This window comes from Marmota monax, unplaced genomic scaffold (genome assembly GCF_021218885.2).
Source record: "Marmota monax isolate L192 unplaced genomic scaffold, Marmota_monax_Labrador192_F-V1.1 WCK01_AAM20220418_F8-fsc00236, whole genome shotgun sequence".
Taxonomy (NCBI): domain Eukaryota; kingdom Metazoa; phylum Chordata; class Mammalia; order Rodentia; family Sciuridae; genus Marmota; species Marmota monax.
Genome location: NW_026693806.1, coordinates 83,503 through 97,776, shown reverse-complemented (window position 1 = coordinate 97,776; position 14,274 = coordinate 83,503). Strand labels below are relative to the sequence as shown.

The window sequence follows — 14,274 nt, the reverse complement described above, 5'->3', positions numbered from 1 at the left end:
CAAAGTCTGATTCTGAAGGCAAGATTTTATAATCTAAGAGAACTTCAAGGTTTTTTTCTCATGGGTAACCTGGTGAATATATATTAGAGTGAGATTCTAAGAGCATTAGCTCTAAGAAGGCCAAATATAACAGGCCACATTTACTGACATGAGCATACTTGTTAGGGATTCTGAATTTATTGTGCACCTTGTATAAAGAATTTACTTACCTAGCTGACAGAAACATAGACTAAATAGTGACCTACATATAAGGAGTTTGAGACCCCCGAACTTCCTTGCACAATGTAGTGAAAGAAATCCAAATATTTGAGAGTCCTGGTGACTAGGCACATACCTTCCCCTGTAGATCAATATGCAATAACCACAGAAGCAGTTTGTTTCACCTGGTAGAGCCAAAAGACTCCTGTCACAGACTGGCCTTAAGGCTCCAACAGCTCTCTCTCTTCCTAATATAGTCTTCATCACCCTGTCATCTCAAAAAATGTCATATGGTCCAGTCCACTCATGACATTTGCAGGTTGGATCTGACATGAAGGTTGGAGCATGAAGTATTCTAGATTTGTCTTAGTAAATTTCATGTGTAAGAGGGTGGGACATAAACACCACAAAAATTCGGTAATTTACAACCTTGGTGAAGTTTCTTATGTACCAATAGCCTGCAGCACATTGCAATATCCCCTTCAAGGTGAAAGGCAAGCTGCTGTTCCTTGCATTGTCAACCACTATTAACAGGCAATGTTTCATAGTCCTTTTTCTCTTTTGGAGTGATGTTTCATTGACCCATTTACCAAGTAACCTATAGACTGCCAGTCTTAAGCAGAGATCAGAGCCCAAAAGGCTCTGAGTGAGTCCAGCCTATAGTGTTAGCTATTCTGCCACCCGGGGTTTAAGACCCAGCAGACCCAACCACACTTGAATGGAATTCTGTATGGAGCCTTTTACCAAAGCCAATAGAGGAACTGAAGCATAGACCTCTAGGGTTTGGGAGGAAATCCATGACCTCTTCTCTAAGTAACAACTAATCTTCTCTTGAGAAATAGCTCCTCGTTTGCTACAAGTCCTGTTAACAGTCAACCTGGGTCTGAGTGCTATTTGATCCAATAAGCCATAGGACTATGCACAGCAGCAATACCTCAGCAAGTGGAAAAGATAAAAGAGACAGGGATTAGGCAGATTTGGAAGGCACAGCAAGATGCCTGATTAGGTAGCTTGACTCCTTTGACACCTCCTCCTGCTATAAGGCTCCCACCCCCTGCTCCCTAATCCATAACTTTGGCTGCAGGGGGGTAGGTAGTTTCTTATGACCAGCTGACCAGGAAGAAGAAATTTAGACCTGGTTTACAGTTTATTCTGATCAATATGATAGTACCAGCTAGTTGCTGCAAAAACTGATGCAATATTACAACTCTAGTTGGATATGTCACTGAAGAATTCTAATGAAGGGAAATGTTCTTAGGGAGAATTCTGAGTGGTACATTTGGTTGTCTACTCCATCTGATCTGAGCAATATCCAGAAGTACAGATCTAAACTGCAGTAGCCAAGGGCAATTACTAATAGTTTATCCAATGATCAGGGACTTGGAAGGAACAGATTTAGAAGTCAAGTGACAAGAAGGTCTGGAAAAGAAGTAAGTAAATGAATCTTTCAGAATAAACAGAAAGTTAAAGATGATTGTGCTCCAGGTAAGTGCTCACCAAAGCACTGTGTACAGGCCATGAGAGTGCATTTTGCAGATATACAACTACAGGGAATGTATTAACCATGGGCCCAGCTGCTATACTTGGAAATTCATCACTGCCTCTCTGACACATGCTTCCCAGGGCTACTCCCAGAAAATACTGAGCATGGCAGGAATACTAAGGTATGCCTATTCCTGGCATATATCGGCCTCCTGTGACAGCTGAGGATTTGTGGACTTCCTGATGGTGACACCGAGCCTAAGCTAACTCAGAGAGCCATCCACTGTGGAGGGGGCTTTCAGTAACCAGGACAAAATGAGGCACTTGGTGGATATCAGTTAGCCTCTTTCCCTGGCTATTCTAATGACCAAGCAGTGGGCCCATGTACAAGGGTGGCCAGGTTGGCAAACAGAGACTTACACATCAGCTTCTTCTCACCATGACTGATATGGGCAGCTGGTGGCAGGTTGATTACACTGACATTTTCTACCAAGAAGGGGCAACTAGTTACTCTCACTGGAAAATATATACATTGTGGATTTGGCTTTGCCTTTGATACTTCTGTGAGCCTCATTAACTATTATGAGTATCCTGTACCACATTGCTTCTTATCCAAATTAGCAAAGGAAGGTGTATTAGTCTGGCTGCCATAACAAAATGCCTTAGACCAAGTGGCACAATTTATTCCTTAGAGTTTGGAGAATGGAAAGTCTAAGATCAAGGTACTGGGCAAGATAGATTTCATTCTAAGGCTTTTCTCTTGGCTTGTAGGTGGCTCTCATATCACCATCTTGGTCAAACCTCTTTGTGTATGTACTGAGCATGGCAGGGCAAACTATCCAGGGAATCTTCTTATAAGGACATTAATCCCATTGGACCAAAGTCCCACCCTATGACCTCATATAACTGTAACCCTAATTACCTCCCAAAAGTGCCATCTCCAAATACTATCACATTGGTTGGGGGTTAGAATTTCAACATATGAATCTGGGGTGGGGGACACAAATATTCATTCCATATGTTTGTGGCACTACATTGATTTCTATAAATATTTATTGGTTTTGTCATATACTCTATTACCCAGAAACAGCTGGGCCACAAGAATGGTGAAATGATCTACTTAAGACTCAACTACTTTGCAACTGAGAGAAAATAATCTAAATGATGACATTCTATCTTACAGGATACAGCATGTGCTTTGAATTGGTAAGCGACAAATATGGATCCATTCCCAGCCCAAGGCCAGAAGGTCCAGGGACCCAGGGGTGAAAGTGGGAGTGGCTTATCTTACCACAGCATCTAGTAACTGTAACAGAATCTTTGCTTCTCATTGCTATAGCTGTAAGTGCTGCTTCCCAAGGGAGGAATGCTTTCATCAGGAGAATTCAGCGTTTCTACTGAATTTGGAAACTTGTGACTGCCACTGATCATGTTGGGCTTGTGTTATGAACCTGAAATTGGCCTGAGCTGTTTGTACAGCATGAACTCCTGGTGAAAGCATACTATGTCCTGATTAATCATCTTGCTTTGCAGTCGTGTGTATGAGGAGTTCAAGGTGGTTAGTACCAATTTGTCAACATTATTTATTGTAATAGTCAGATGGAATAGTCATACCTGGAGATCTTTACCTATTCGTTTTCTCTCCTCCAAGAATCCCCAAAACTTGGTTGTTGGGGCTGGTTATGTGGCAAGAATATGCCTATGTGAGCAGCAAAGTATAAAAAATACCAGCTGAGATTCTATTTGGGGCTTCTTGGTTCTGAGGTATTCCTGATCCAAGACAGAATGTCCCTATGGACCTGTTTTAGTTTCCTATTGCTGTGGTTAACATTTTACCACAAAATTAGTAGCTTAGAACAACATATATTTATTATCTTATAATTATGATGTCAAAAGTCCAAAACCAGTCTTATGGGCTGAAGTCAACGTGTCTGCAGGGCTGGCTGCTCTAGAAGTTCATGTGAATGTCTGTGCTCTTGCCTTTTTCAATGTCTGGAGGCGGCCTATGTGCCTTGGCTTGAGCCCTTTCTTCCAAGCTCATATCCAGTAGAATGGCACCTCTAAATCTCTGACTCCCTGGCCTTGACACTCACTCCCAGCTCTTGGGATGTTGGCTGTGTTCCTGACTTCCTGTCTCTGTGACAACTTGGTATCCACTATTTGCCTTCCCAGTTCTCTATTCTGATTTTTTTTTTCCAGATTTTGTTTAAAAAATAGTATGGCTTATTTGCTGACTGGGCTCTATTTGATACATAGTTCCTATAGTAGATGGTGGTGGTATATGTTAACAATTTTTTCCCCCAGTACTGGGGATTGAAGCCAGGGGTACTTTACCACTGAGTTACTACCCCAGCCCTTTCATTTTTGGTTTTGAGACAGGGTCTTACTAAGTTGTCCAAGCTGGACTTGAATTTGCATTATTCCTGCTTTGGCTTCCCAAGTAGTGGGGATTATAAGTGTGTACCACTGTGCCAAGCAAAATATTGACAATTTTTGAATCTAGAAAATAGGCATGAGTGTTCATTGTATTACTTTCCCAACTTTTTGGTATATTTAAATCGTTAATAATAAAACCCTGGAGGTAAAGTTTTGAAAATCTACATAGGGCTTTTGTTAGGAGGAAATGATAAATGAAAATGTGATTGCTCCATAAGTCAACTTGATGCCACTTCTAAAAACCTTTCAATATCCCAAACTACCCACCCCCACCTGCAAAAATATGCCTAGTTTTCTGTTTGAATACAGGAAAAGTTATTTGGGCTGATGTCAGTGCCACAAAAATTCCAAAATATGACCTTTGTGGAAAAAAAAAAAAAAAGAAAGATACTATAGGGAAAAACCTATGTAACTATTCATCTTATAGAGAAGAACATGGAGGCCCAGAACTGGCAAGTATTGTCCAAAATCATGTAATAAAATTAATTGAGTCTAAACTTTCCCATTACTCATTCATAAAAACATTGGAAACCAAGTACATGAGGCAGATCTCCTGCTGTATATAATAGGAAGCAAACAGGCTCAAGCAAAAAATGGAATTTGTTACCTCTTTTAACTGAAAAACGGGAAAAAAAGTATGTCTGTATTTAGTACTTGGAGCAATGGCACGAAGAAACTTTTTCCTCTTTTCTGTTGGCTCCATTTGGTAGCCTCTCTGTATGCTGTAGCAAAATTGACCACTGGAAGATCCAGGCACCTCCTGGTAAGTTAGCATATGTAGCATCTTCCCCATTAACTTCAGCAAAAGTATTAGAGCTGACTTGAGTCAAGATGGGGCCATATGGATTGACAATGGGGGAAGCTAGTTCTTTAGAAAAAGTAGGGTGCTATTACTAAAAGAAGCCAGTGAAAGAATAAACAAACGTTGAACAGGTCAAAATGAGATGATCAGCAGCTAGACTTCTCAATTCCTACAGGCTGAGAACTAGGGTTTTTTTAGATGCCAAGTGAGCAAGCCAGGACTTAAATTCATTTATGAATTAAGAAAGATTTGTGGAAAGTTTGTAAAACAGAAGGAAAATAACCTTAGGTCTCTCTTTATTTTCAGAAGATAAAGTACAAAGTACAATGTATTAAATAGTAGTTTTATACTGCCCTTTTAATTAAGCTGGACTTTGAAAACCTAAAATTGGACTTTTAAGGTTTTCAAACAGAAAAACTAGGCATATTTTTGCAGGTGGGGGTGGGTGGTATTAAGGTTTGGAATATTGGGAGGTTTTTGGAAGTGGCGTCAAGTTGACTTATGGAGCAATCACAATTTCGTTTATCATTTCCTTCTAACAAAAGCCCTCTCTAGATTTCCAAATCCTGCAGATATTAAAGCCAAGTTTACAATATTTAATATAACTCAGTGCTAAAAAGACTCTATACTATAAACAGAGCCTACATTTAAATTGAAATATAATTCAAGTACCATAAAGTTTATGCTTTAAAAGCGTATGTCTATTTGGTTTTGATTCCCAATGGATTATGTCTGAAATGCTGACCCACTCACCACATTAAGCAGATTTTAGTGGCTTAAAAAAGCAGCCAAAATGTCGAAAATCCACATTCACACCAGTTTTAAGAGAAAAGCCATTTATATCTCCTTTTTTTTTTTTTTCCACTGCATTTCCCAGTGATTTCTTACAGTCTGGAGCTTCCTGGTTCCACCAGAGTTCTGTCTTCTAATTCCAAGCCAGCAGAGGCTCAGGTTGGACACTTTTAATTTGAGTCACTAATATCTCCTCTAGAGATGTTTAAAATCAGAATTTTGGCAAAATCTGTTATGAAGGTAAGTCGGCTTTCAACCAAACCTGCAGGGAGAGTGACATCTGCTGGTCATAAAGATTGCATCTCTATTCTATCAGAACTCCCTTTTGAAAATTATCCATAACTTTAATTACACAATAAAAACAAGTAAACCCAGGCCTCTTCCTTGGAAACAAATAAATGATCACATATGACTTATATGTGCCAATATATGCTTTAATCTAAGTTTCTTCTTCATTTTAGCCAACATAGTCTCTTTCATTTGGTCAGGGGAAAATAAACTGTTAAAAGAATTTGAAAATGACCTAAAAGCCCCTTTAAAACCGTTTCCTTAAAACTTTCCTTTGGGTTTTTGTTTTGGAGCAACAATAACTTAATTAATCTGAGAGAGAGTCTAGTAGACTTGATGGAAGATGGCTGCCAAAGGCCGTGTTACCCGGATCCCGCTACTGAACTATGAAGTTGCAGGCTTTGCACAGTCTTTTTTCCATACCCCCCACCTGTCTTCAGAATCACATACAAATTAAACTCTATTTATTTATTTGCATCTAGATTATTCCTATATTAGCTCTGGAAATTTTTATCATTGCTTTTGATGTTAGACTATAATAGGAAAAAGACAGACCTATATTTTATATTTATGTTTTTAAATGAAGGCCTGCTAATTAATATACTGATAAAAGAATTTTTATACATGATGATAACACTGAGTTTTGTGTAGAAAATATAAACTTTTTAATTTTCAGTATTCAAGTGGCATCTAAATTTGGTAGTCAAAGTCCACTCCCCTTTAGTGTTCCTTTTTTTTTTTTTCCCCTTCAATTACAAAAAAGTTGGGACTAGCTATCTTAAAAATAAAACTTTTTGGACATCTCTGATTCTTTCCATGCAATAAAATTCTAGAGGGAAAAATTTGTAATCAAATTGCCGTACACAACTATTAAAGGAACTAAAAGTAGTACAATAATAAAAAAATTGGGATGAATAGCCAGAGGGAGATGGATGTTTTACAAATTCAACCCTTACCTGTTATCTCGAGTCAATATATAACTTTTAAAGCTGATAAATAAAAACTTCCATATGTGCTTAGTATAAACATATTAGAGATAAGTGGAACCAAAGAAGTTAAAGCAGAAAAAAATAAGGTAATTGGCAGGAAGGGACTGTGGCTTCTCATAGAGTGCTCTCTACTATTAGTTTTCCGCTGGTCTTTGACACGTAGTGCTTTTACAGTTTTAGAATGAAAATGTAAATGTTTAAATTTAAAATTATATATTTTGCCAAATCATTGTTCAGAAAAATTATACTAACTTAGATTCCCATGGGGAAATTTTTTGATGTGACCCTGAATTATGTTAGTGATTTTATGTCAATTTATTTATAATCCATACTCTGGCCTATTCAAAAATTTTAAGCAATCTTAGAAAAAAATATATAGGTTAAAGATGTAATGTAACTGAGGAATTAGGGGAAAGGAAAAATAGATCTAGGGAAATAAGCTGCAGTCAGATGACCAAAAATCCATGGGAACCATCTGGAGAACCAGTGAAGAATGAGGATCCTCAGCTGGGTGTGGTGGTACACGCCTGTGACCCCAGGTATTCTGGAGGCTGAGGTAGGAGTATCACAAGTTCAAGGCCAGCCTGGGCAACTCAATGAGATCCTGTCTCAGAAATAATAAGGATGATGTAGGGCTGAGAGTATAGCTCCACAGTAGAGCACTGGCCCTGCATCTGATCTTCAATACTGCAAAAAACAAACCAACCAAACAAACAAAAAAGAGGAATGTGGCTCCTTGATCTTATGCAGGACTAATAAAAGATAATCTCTAGGGTAAGGCTCAGGAATTTCCTTTTCAGCAGTTTTGATGACCTGGAATGCTGCAGTAATTTAAAAGATGAAGTGAGTAATATGTTATGGTATTTATTAATATCCTGGTAATGAGAGCATTGGAGCTGGGGGAATGGGCATTGAGACTAGCTCCAAAGAGTGCATTTAAAAGGGCAGGAGTTAGCTGTCACTGCGTTGTCAATTTCTAGGAGATCTTCTCTTTCCTCATGGCTCAATTCCTAGCCCATCAGTTAGCTGGATTTTCTAGAGCTTGGGTCCTTTTTATGTATTGTATCAACAGGTTACATAGATACTCAGTATTGAAAAATCCTTACGTATCAACCAGGTACTGGTAATCTTTTCTGCTGTTTGTGTTCCTCTCAAAACACACTTATATACACACAGAAACAAAAAAACAAAAACCACAACATATTTTCACATGCCTTATTGAAAGCTGAAGTACCTAATTTTTAAAGCACAGAATTCAGTGTACCATAAATATAAAAGGAAGGAAAACAATTACAGCTTAATTTTACAATAGTTATTAAGAATATATTAAAAATTACACGTTAAAAAAGTGTTAAGCTTACAGTGCCTTTTGCTGCAACTGCAGCTTTTGTTCGATGATGTCTGAGAAACGAGGAACTTTTTTTGAAATAGCCACACGGATGTCATCACTCACACTAAAGCCACTTCTAGACTTTGTTTTGAAATGTAAAAGTGATGAAAAGCCCATCTCACAAAGGTATGTAGTTGCAAATGGCATGAGGATTTCTAGAGCTGCCTTTGCCAGGTTTGGAAACACCGTGAATTGAGCACACCAGAAATCCTCAAGCTTCATCGTCTCAAATTCCATGAGGATTTGGCCACTAGCTCGTAGTTCGGCAAGATCATTTTTCATTAAATAACCATCATCGACAAAATTGAGATTAAAAAGAAATGGATCCAGTATCCATTTACTTGCCTCATCAAGAGCTCCAACAGAAAAATATCCATGGAAGAAGCTGCTCAGCTCCTGGAGATGCCACGAGACGTCCGGGGCAATGCATACTCCTTCATTATCTGAAACAGTGATTTCTTCAAGGAAAGGAAAGTTTGTAAAGTTTCTTTTCTCAATTCTTTTTTGCCAAAATGGAAACTTTCTAACCAAAGCAGATAACTTTTCTCTAGCTGATACTGTGTTCATCCCAGTCCTTTGCAGAGAGGCACTAAGTTCATTTAGGTGTTTGAATAAGTCTGCAAGGTATGCCAGGTGAACTTTAAACTCTTTATCTTCAAACCCATCAATTAAATTACTGCTTTGGTAGTGAAGAAACTGATTTATTTCTTCATACATTTCAAAGATATGAGTAAGCATTTGGCCTCGGGAAAGCCACCTCATTTCAGTATGGAAAAGGAGGACGCTATATTCTATGCCAATTTCTTCGAAGAAAGCTTGAAACAGGTGATGGTTTGGAGCCCGACCTTTGATGAAATTTACTACCCTCACCACAGTAAACAGGGCATCCCTCAGTTTTGTAGGCAACGTCTTTGTGACAAGTGCATGAGGGTTTAACAGACAGTGTGTGACCACAATATGAGGTACCTCTTTTTTCACATAGGCAACAAATTCTGAACCTTCTCCTAGCACAGAGGAGGCACCATCAGTACAAACAGAGCCACATACATCAAGTGCTATTTTGTGCTTCAGAAAGAAGCCCCTGAAGAGGCGGAACACATCTTTTCCTTTCATGGTTAACTGCAGTGGTTCACAGAACAGGAATTCTTCTATGATCTCTTTTTCTTTTATATATCGTACAAATGCCATTAGCTGACTGCAGTCACCCATGTCAGTTGTCTCAGCAAGCTGAATACCCACCTTAAGAGGACTGGCTTTGATATCTTCTAGAACTTGCTGTAAGATATCCTGGCTCATTTCATCAATTCTAGAATGGATCACATCATCTGATAAAGGTACTTGCTGAAGCTTCTTTTGTGCATCTGGTCCCAAAACTATTTGGGCTATTTCCAGTGCACAAGGTTTGACCAATTTTTCAGCTATTGTATGAGGATTCTTCTCTTTGGCACATAAATATGCAAACTGATACGATGCTTGTAATAAGGCATCCTCATGAGATGCAACTCCGAGTGCCTTCAAGGTTTCTCTCTTATCAGATGGTGTTGGCACAGGCTTCAGGCCACTGAGATCATGTCCAGCTATACCACCATGCTGTCTGTTAAAATGGTCTGACAGTTTTGATGGCCTAAGGTCAGTATTTGAAAACACTGAGTTACACAACACACACTGTGGGCGTTGAGTTCCATCAGCCTCTGTTGCACAGGTGAACCAGTAACGGACATAGTCATCATCCCACTTGCGTTTCTTTGACATGGTACACAAGAATTCTCAGGTAGTGTTCCAGAGATGCCACAGAAAATTGCTTTAGGAGTAAAATATAACCCATACATTAAAAAACATCAGTGGTTAACTGAAAACAAAGCTGCATCACATGCTATCCTGTACGTGTCAAGAAATATCCTATAATGTGTCAGCTGAAGGAAAGCCCTGAAAACAGGACAATCCACTTAAGGCAGCAACTCAGAGTTAACTGCCCTGGAATAAATGACCTGACAGCAAGTCTCAAGGGAGATCTGGGCTTAGGCAAGTTATGAGGAATTCTTTACTGACAAATTGTGGTTATGGCTTAATTTGTTTTCAGTGAGGTTTATGACAAAAAGGTGGGGTTAATTTTTTATCACCTAGAAAAGGCACCTCATGAGGATGCTTGCTCCTTCTATCCTGACCCAAAGATGTTTGCACACCTTCAGTTAAGAACCACTGAACAGAGAAAAGGAGTAATTCACCAAGTGTTCAAAGCAAGGGCAGATTCTGACATAGTGGCTAATGTTTCTTAATAGTTACAGATTAAACAAGTTTGTAAAACTATTTGATCCTTGAGCAGCTTTGACATCAACTTAAGCAGGAATTTCAAATAGGTTTTTAAGCCTGATGAAGTCTACCTTGACACAAAGGTGGGCTACGAAGATAGGCTTCCCTGATGTTAAGTGAAGTGTAACAAAATATTCATCGTTGATTCATATTATCCATATATAAAAGCAAAGAAACATGCTCAGGAGAAACACAACTATTCTAGTTAATGAGACTTTAGGAAAATCCCTCTCATGTGAGGACACTTTTAACTGCAAGGAATTTCATGGTGCTTTTCCATATAGCTACCCCTTCAGTAGAAGCAGTCAAAATAACAGGGTGTAAATAAGCAGCATTCCTAAGATTTGTCTTAAACCAAAGACAGGGTGTAGAAGGCCAGTGGTTCTCTATTGTAGTAAATGGAGAAATCATCTGGTTCATGGCTAAAATGAATATTCCTAGACCCTAACCCTAGAGATACTGATTCTCTAGCTCTAGATTAGGGGTCTAGAATTTATATTCTAAATAAGCACTGCAGATAACAAAGAACAGTGATTGTAATGAGGGCCGCCCATCAATCACAGGGAATCCTTCTGAAAGTATACATGTCCCTAATTATTATTAGAATAATAACTGATCCCCTGCACAAGGAGAACAAAAGAAAATTAAATAAAGTTGTCTGGGTGATCCTGATACACACTGGAGCAAGTACGCAGGTTTACAAGGAAGAAAACATTTCCTTCAAGACAATCCCTGGCTCACATATATTCTAGGTTGCCAAGTGAATAGTCTAACTGCTTTAATAGGCATTTAAGTTGTCTGAGTTGAAAACAACCACCTATGAAAGTAGAGAAACCTAAAAAAGGAAGTCATGCCTTTTTCCATTTCCTACTCTTTAGCAAATGAACAAAGGTCTCTGTAGGTAGGCTCAAAAAGACCTTGGAAAACAATTCTATCTCCACAATAAATAAATGATCCCTGAAGTTTTCAAAGTTCTATGTCCCAGAATGTGGCTGAAATAACTTAATGGGGACACATTTAATAGAAATGCTCACTGTGGCCACAGAAAACATCACAATAAGAACAACTACTTAAAATAGTAGCTCTCTAGTGGATATGCCACGATTAATTGGCTGTAAAATGTACTTCTGTTACTAATAGGTTGACCCGTTATATGGTTGTTATGAATTGTTATGAATTGGGGGAAATCTACTGACCCTGAACTTCAAAAAACTTTTGAAGTTCATAAGGCCTTATTTTATCAAGTAATGATATATATGACCACTTGTGTTTAGAAATACTTGCAAGTAATGATGATATCAGCATGAAAATGCCCAAGTTCCTGTATATCTGTAATGTATATTTACTATGTATATTTGGAGAGGTGGAGGGAATAAGGAAAAAGTTTTATTTTAGTCTTAGAAATCATTACTGAACCTGTTAAGAGTCCATCTTATCTACCCTGACCATGCTACTCAAGCACATTTTGATTTAAGATATACCTGTTCTGAACAAAAGAGTTTTTAGAAAAATTCACTTATAGTCTTTTCTGTTCTCCTCAAATGGGAAAATAGGTAGCAAGAATTTTTAAGATCCTCAAAGATGAACTTACCGCCCAAGTGGCTTTCTTGCCTTTTAGAACCTCCCAATTTTCACTTGCTCCTTTGTGGTATTTAGGAATAACAATATCCTAAAAAATGTAAACATTAAGAAACCATCATCATGAGGAATTATTAATTTAAACAGATGTGATGTTACTGTGGTTGTGTTAAAAATTTTTTCATTTGTTAGAGATACAGAATTATTAACAAGTGAAATGATATGTGGGATTGCCTCTGAAATACTGTGCTTGAGCACATAAATATAGACATAAAGGGGGTGGAGATAAAAAGAAGTAAGACTGGCCTTGAGCAGATGATGTGTACACATCATACCACTCCCACTCCCACTTTTATGTACGTTGGAAGTTTTCTGTAATAAAAAGTAACAAAAAAATTTTAAAAAAAGTAAAATAGACAAAAAAGAAAAACCCACATTATTTTAAGGAAGATATCATTTTCAAAATAGGTCTGAAAATCTTTTGGGCGCTATCTTAAGATGCTGAATGAATCTGATATAACAAAGTAAAATTTTTTTTGCAAATTTAGGCACCATAAAAGTACCATACTTAACACAAAAAATAATCGGCTAAAAGGGAACATTCATGTAACAGAACTATTTAGGAAATGCTAAGATGTTATATATATATAAGTATTGCAGGCGTGAAAACCTTGAAGTAGAGTTGTAAGTCTGAACCACACACAATTCAGCTGGTATCCAGCCACTGCCTGTGCAAGTCCATGGTAGGAGCAGAGTTGGGGAGGCAGAGGGTGTAACCATATTTTACAGTTAAAAGCAACAGCCACAGCAGGGGCAGGATGTGGTGATTGCGCAGTTCCAGAGGCAGACGACTGGGATCTTGGCTTTGTCACTTACAGGCTGGGACCTTTCCACTCCTCAAGTGGGTTGAACAGTACCTACCTTATAGGGCTGTTGGGAGGTTTAATTATGAGAATGCATGCAAAGAACACGCTGCTCCTAACTGACAGGGCCTGATGGTGTTATTAGGAGCGGAGTTTGGCGCAGGCCGAGGGCTACGGTCGCCAGCGAGGAAGGCGGGCTCGGCTAGGTCTCCGCCCGCCGGTCTCCGAGCCCGAGGCGCAGGCCCGGGAGGATGCTCGGGCTTCGTTTTGGCGCCGTTTTAGGCTCCAGAGCCGCTCACTGTTCAGCCTGGGGCCAGGACGTCAGAGCCGGTCCAGGCGGCGGCTCCAAAGGTCAGACCCTCGAACGGGAACTTGGGGAGCGCCGCAGCCGGACGCTGCTGCAGAGACGCGGTTTCTGCCCGGCCGGGCTCCGTTCCATCCGGGTCCCGCGCCCTTCCCGCCCGCAGACTGGGCGCGGCGCCTCCCGCACGCAGGCGCAGTAGCGCGGCCGAGGACCGGAGTCTCTGCGGAGGGTGCATGCGCGCTGGCCCGCCGCAATTTTGTTACTGTGAGTGGAGCTGGAGAATTTTAATTGTGTTGTTCTGGGGATGAATTGTAGAATCTTAGGAATGGAGGGCACTTGGCTTTGTCCACATAGTTCCACATTTTTACAGATAGCTGCAATGTTTTGAATTTGAAGTGATAATGCTCCAATATTTATCACTTTTTGGTGTCAGCGAGGAAAAAGAACAGTTCCTTGCATCCCTGCATCATGCAAACTGGGCAGACCTGAAGTTCCATTAAGATGCAGTGGAGGAGGAGCTTCCACAAGTGGTGCTTGCTGCCCATGTTGGTCACCTTTCCATCAGTGAATGTGGATGAATGTCTCATAAGTCCTCAATCCATTTTACAGATAAGATTATTTTATTTAAAATTCCTTTTAACAACATGATTTAAAAGTAATAAACCCATATTAAAATGATTTTAAAGAAAAACCCTGGTGTACAAACGAGAAAACATTATTGAAAAAGATAAACCCAATATAGCCCTCTTTCATATTTTTAGGCAATTTGCTTCCAAAATTCTTTTAAACTTAGTGAAATGTTTATTTTTGTTTAGTCAGTCTTTGAAGCATTCCACAAGGCT

The 14,274-nt window shown here is 39.2% G+C and overlaps 1 protein-coding gene across 1 annotated transcript; it reads right to left on the bottom strand.

Moving 5' to 3' along the window:
* Positions 1 to 4,483: 4,483 nt before the first annotated feature.
* Positions 4,484 to 13,601, bottom strand: Fam200c (family with sequence similarity 200 member C). Its single transcript, XM_046462177.2, has 3 exons — positions 13,187 to 13,601; positions 12,279 to 12,356; positions 4,484 to 10,178 (listed from the first exon to the last, which is right to left on the bottom strand). The coding sequence occupies exon 3, from the start codon at positions 10,127 to 10,129 to the stop codon at positions 8,345 to 8,347; it is 1,785 nt and encodes a 594-aa protein (XP_046318133.1). The 5' UTR covers positions 10,130 to 10,178; positions 12,279 to 12,356; positions 13,187 to 13,601; the 3' UTR covers positions 4,484 to 8,344.
* Positions 13,602 to 14,274: the final 673 nt, after the last annotated feature.

Excerpts from the sequence above, each read along its gene's own strand:
- Fam200c (XM_046462177.2), bottom strand. The coding sequence starts at position 10,129 with ATGTCAAAGAAACGCAAGTGGGATGATGACTATGTCCGTTACTGGTTC.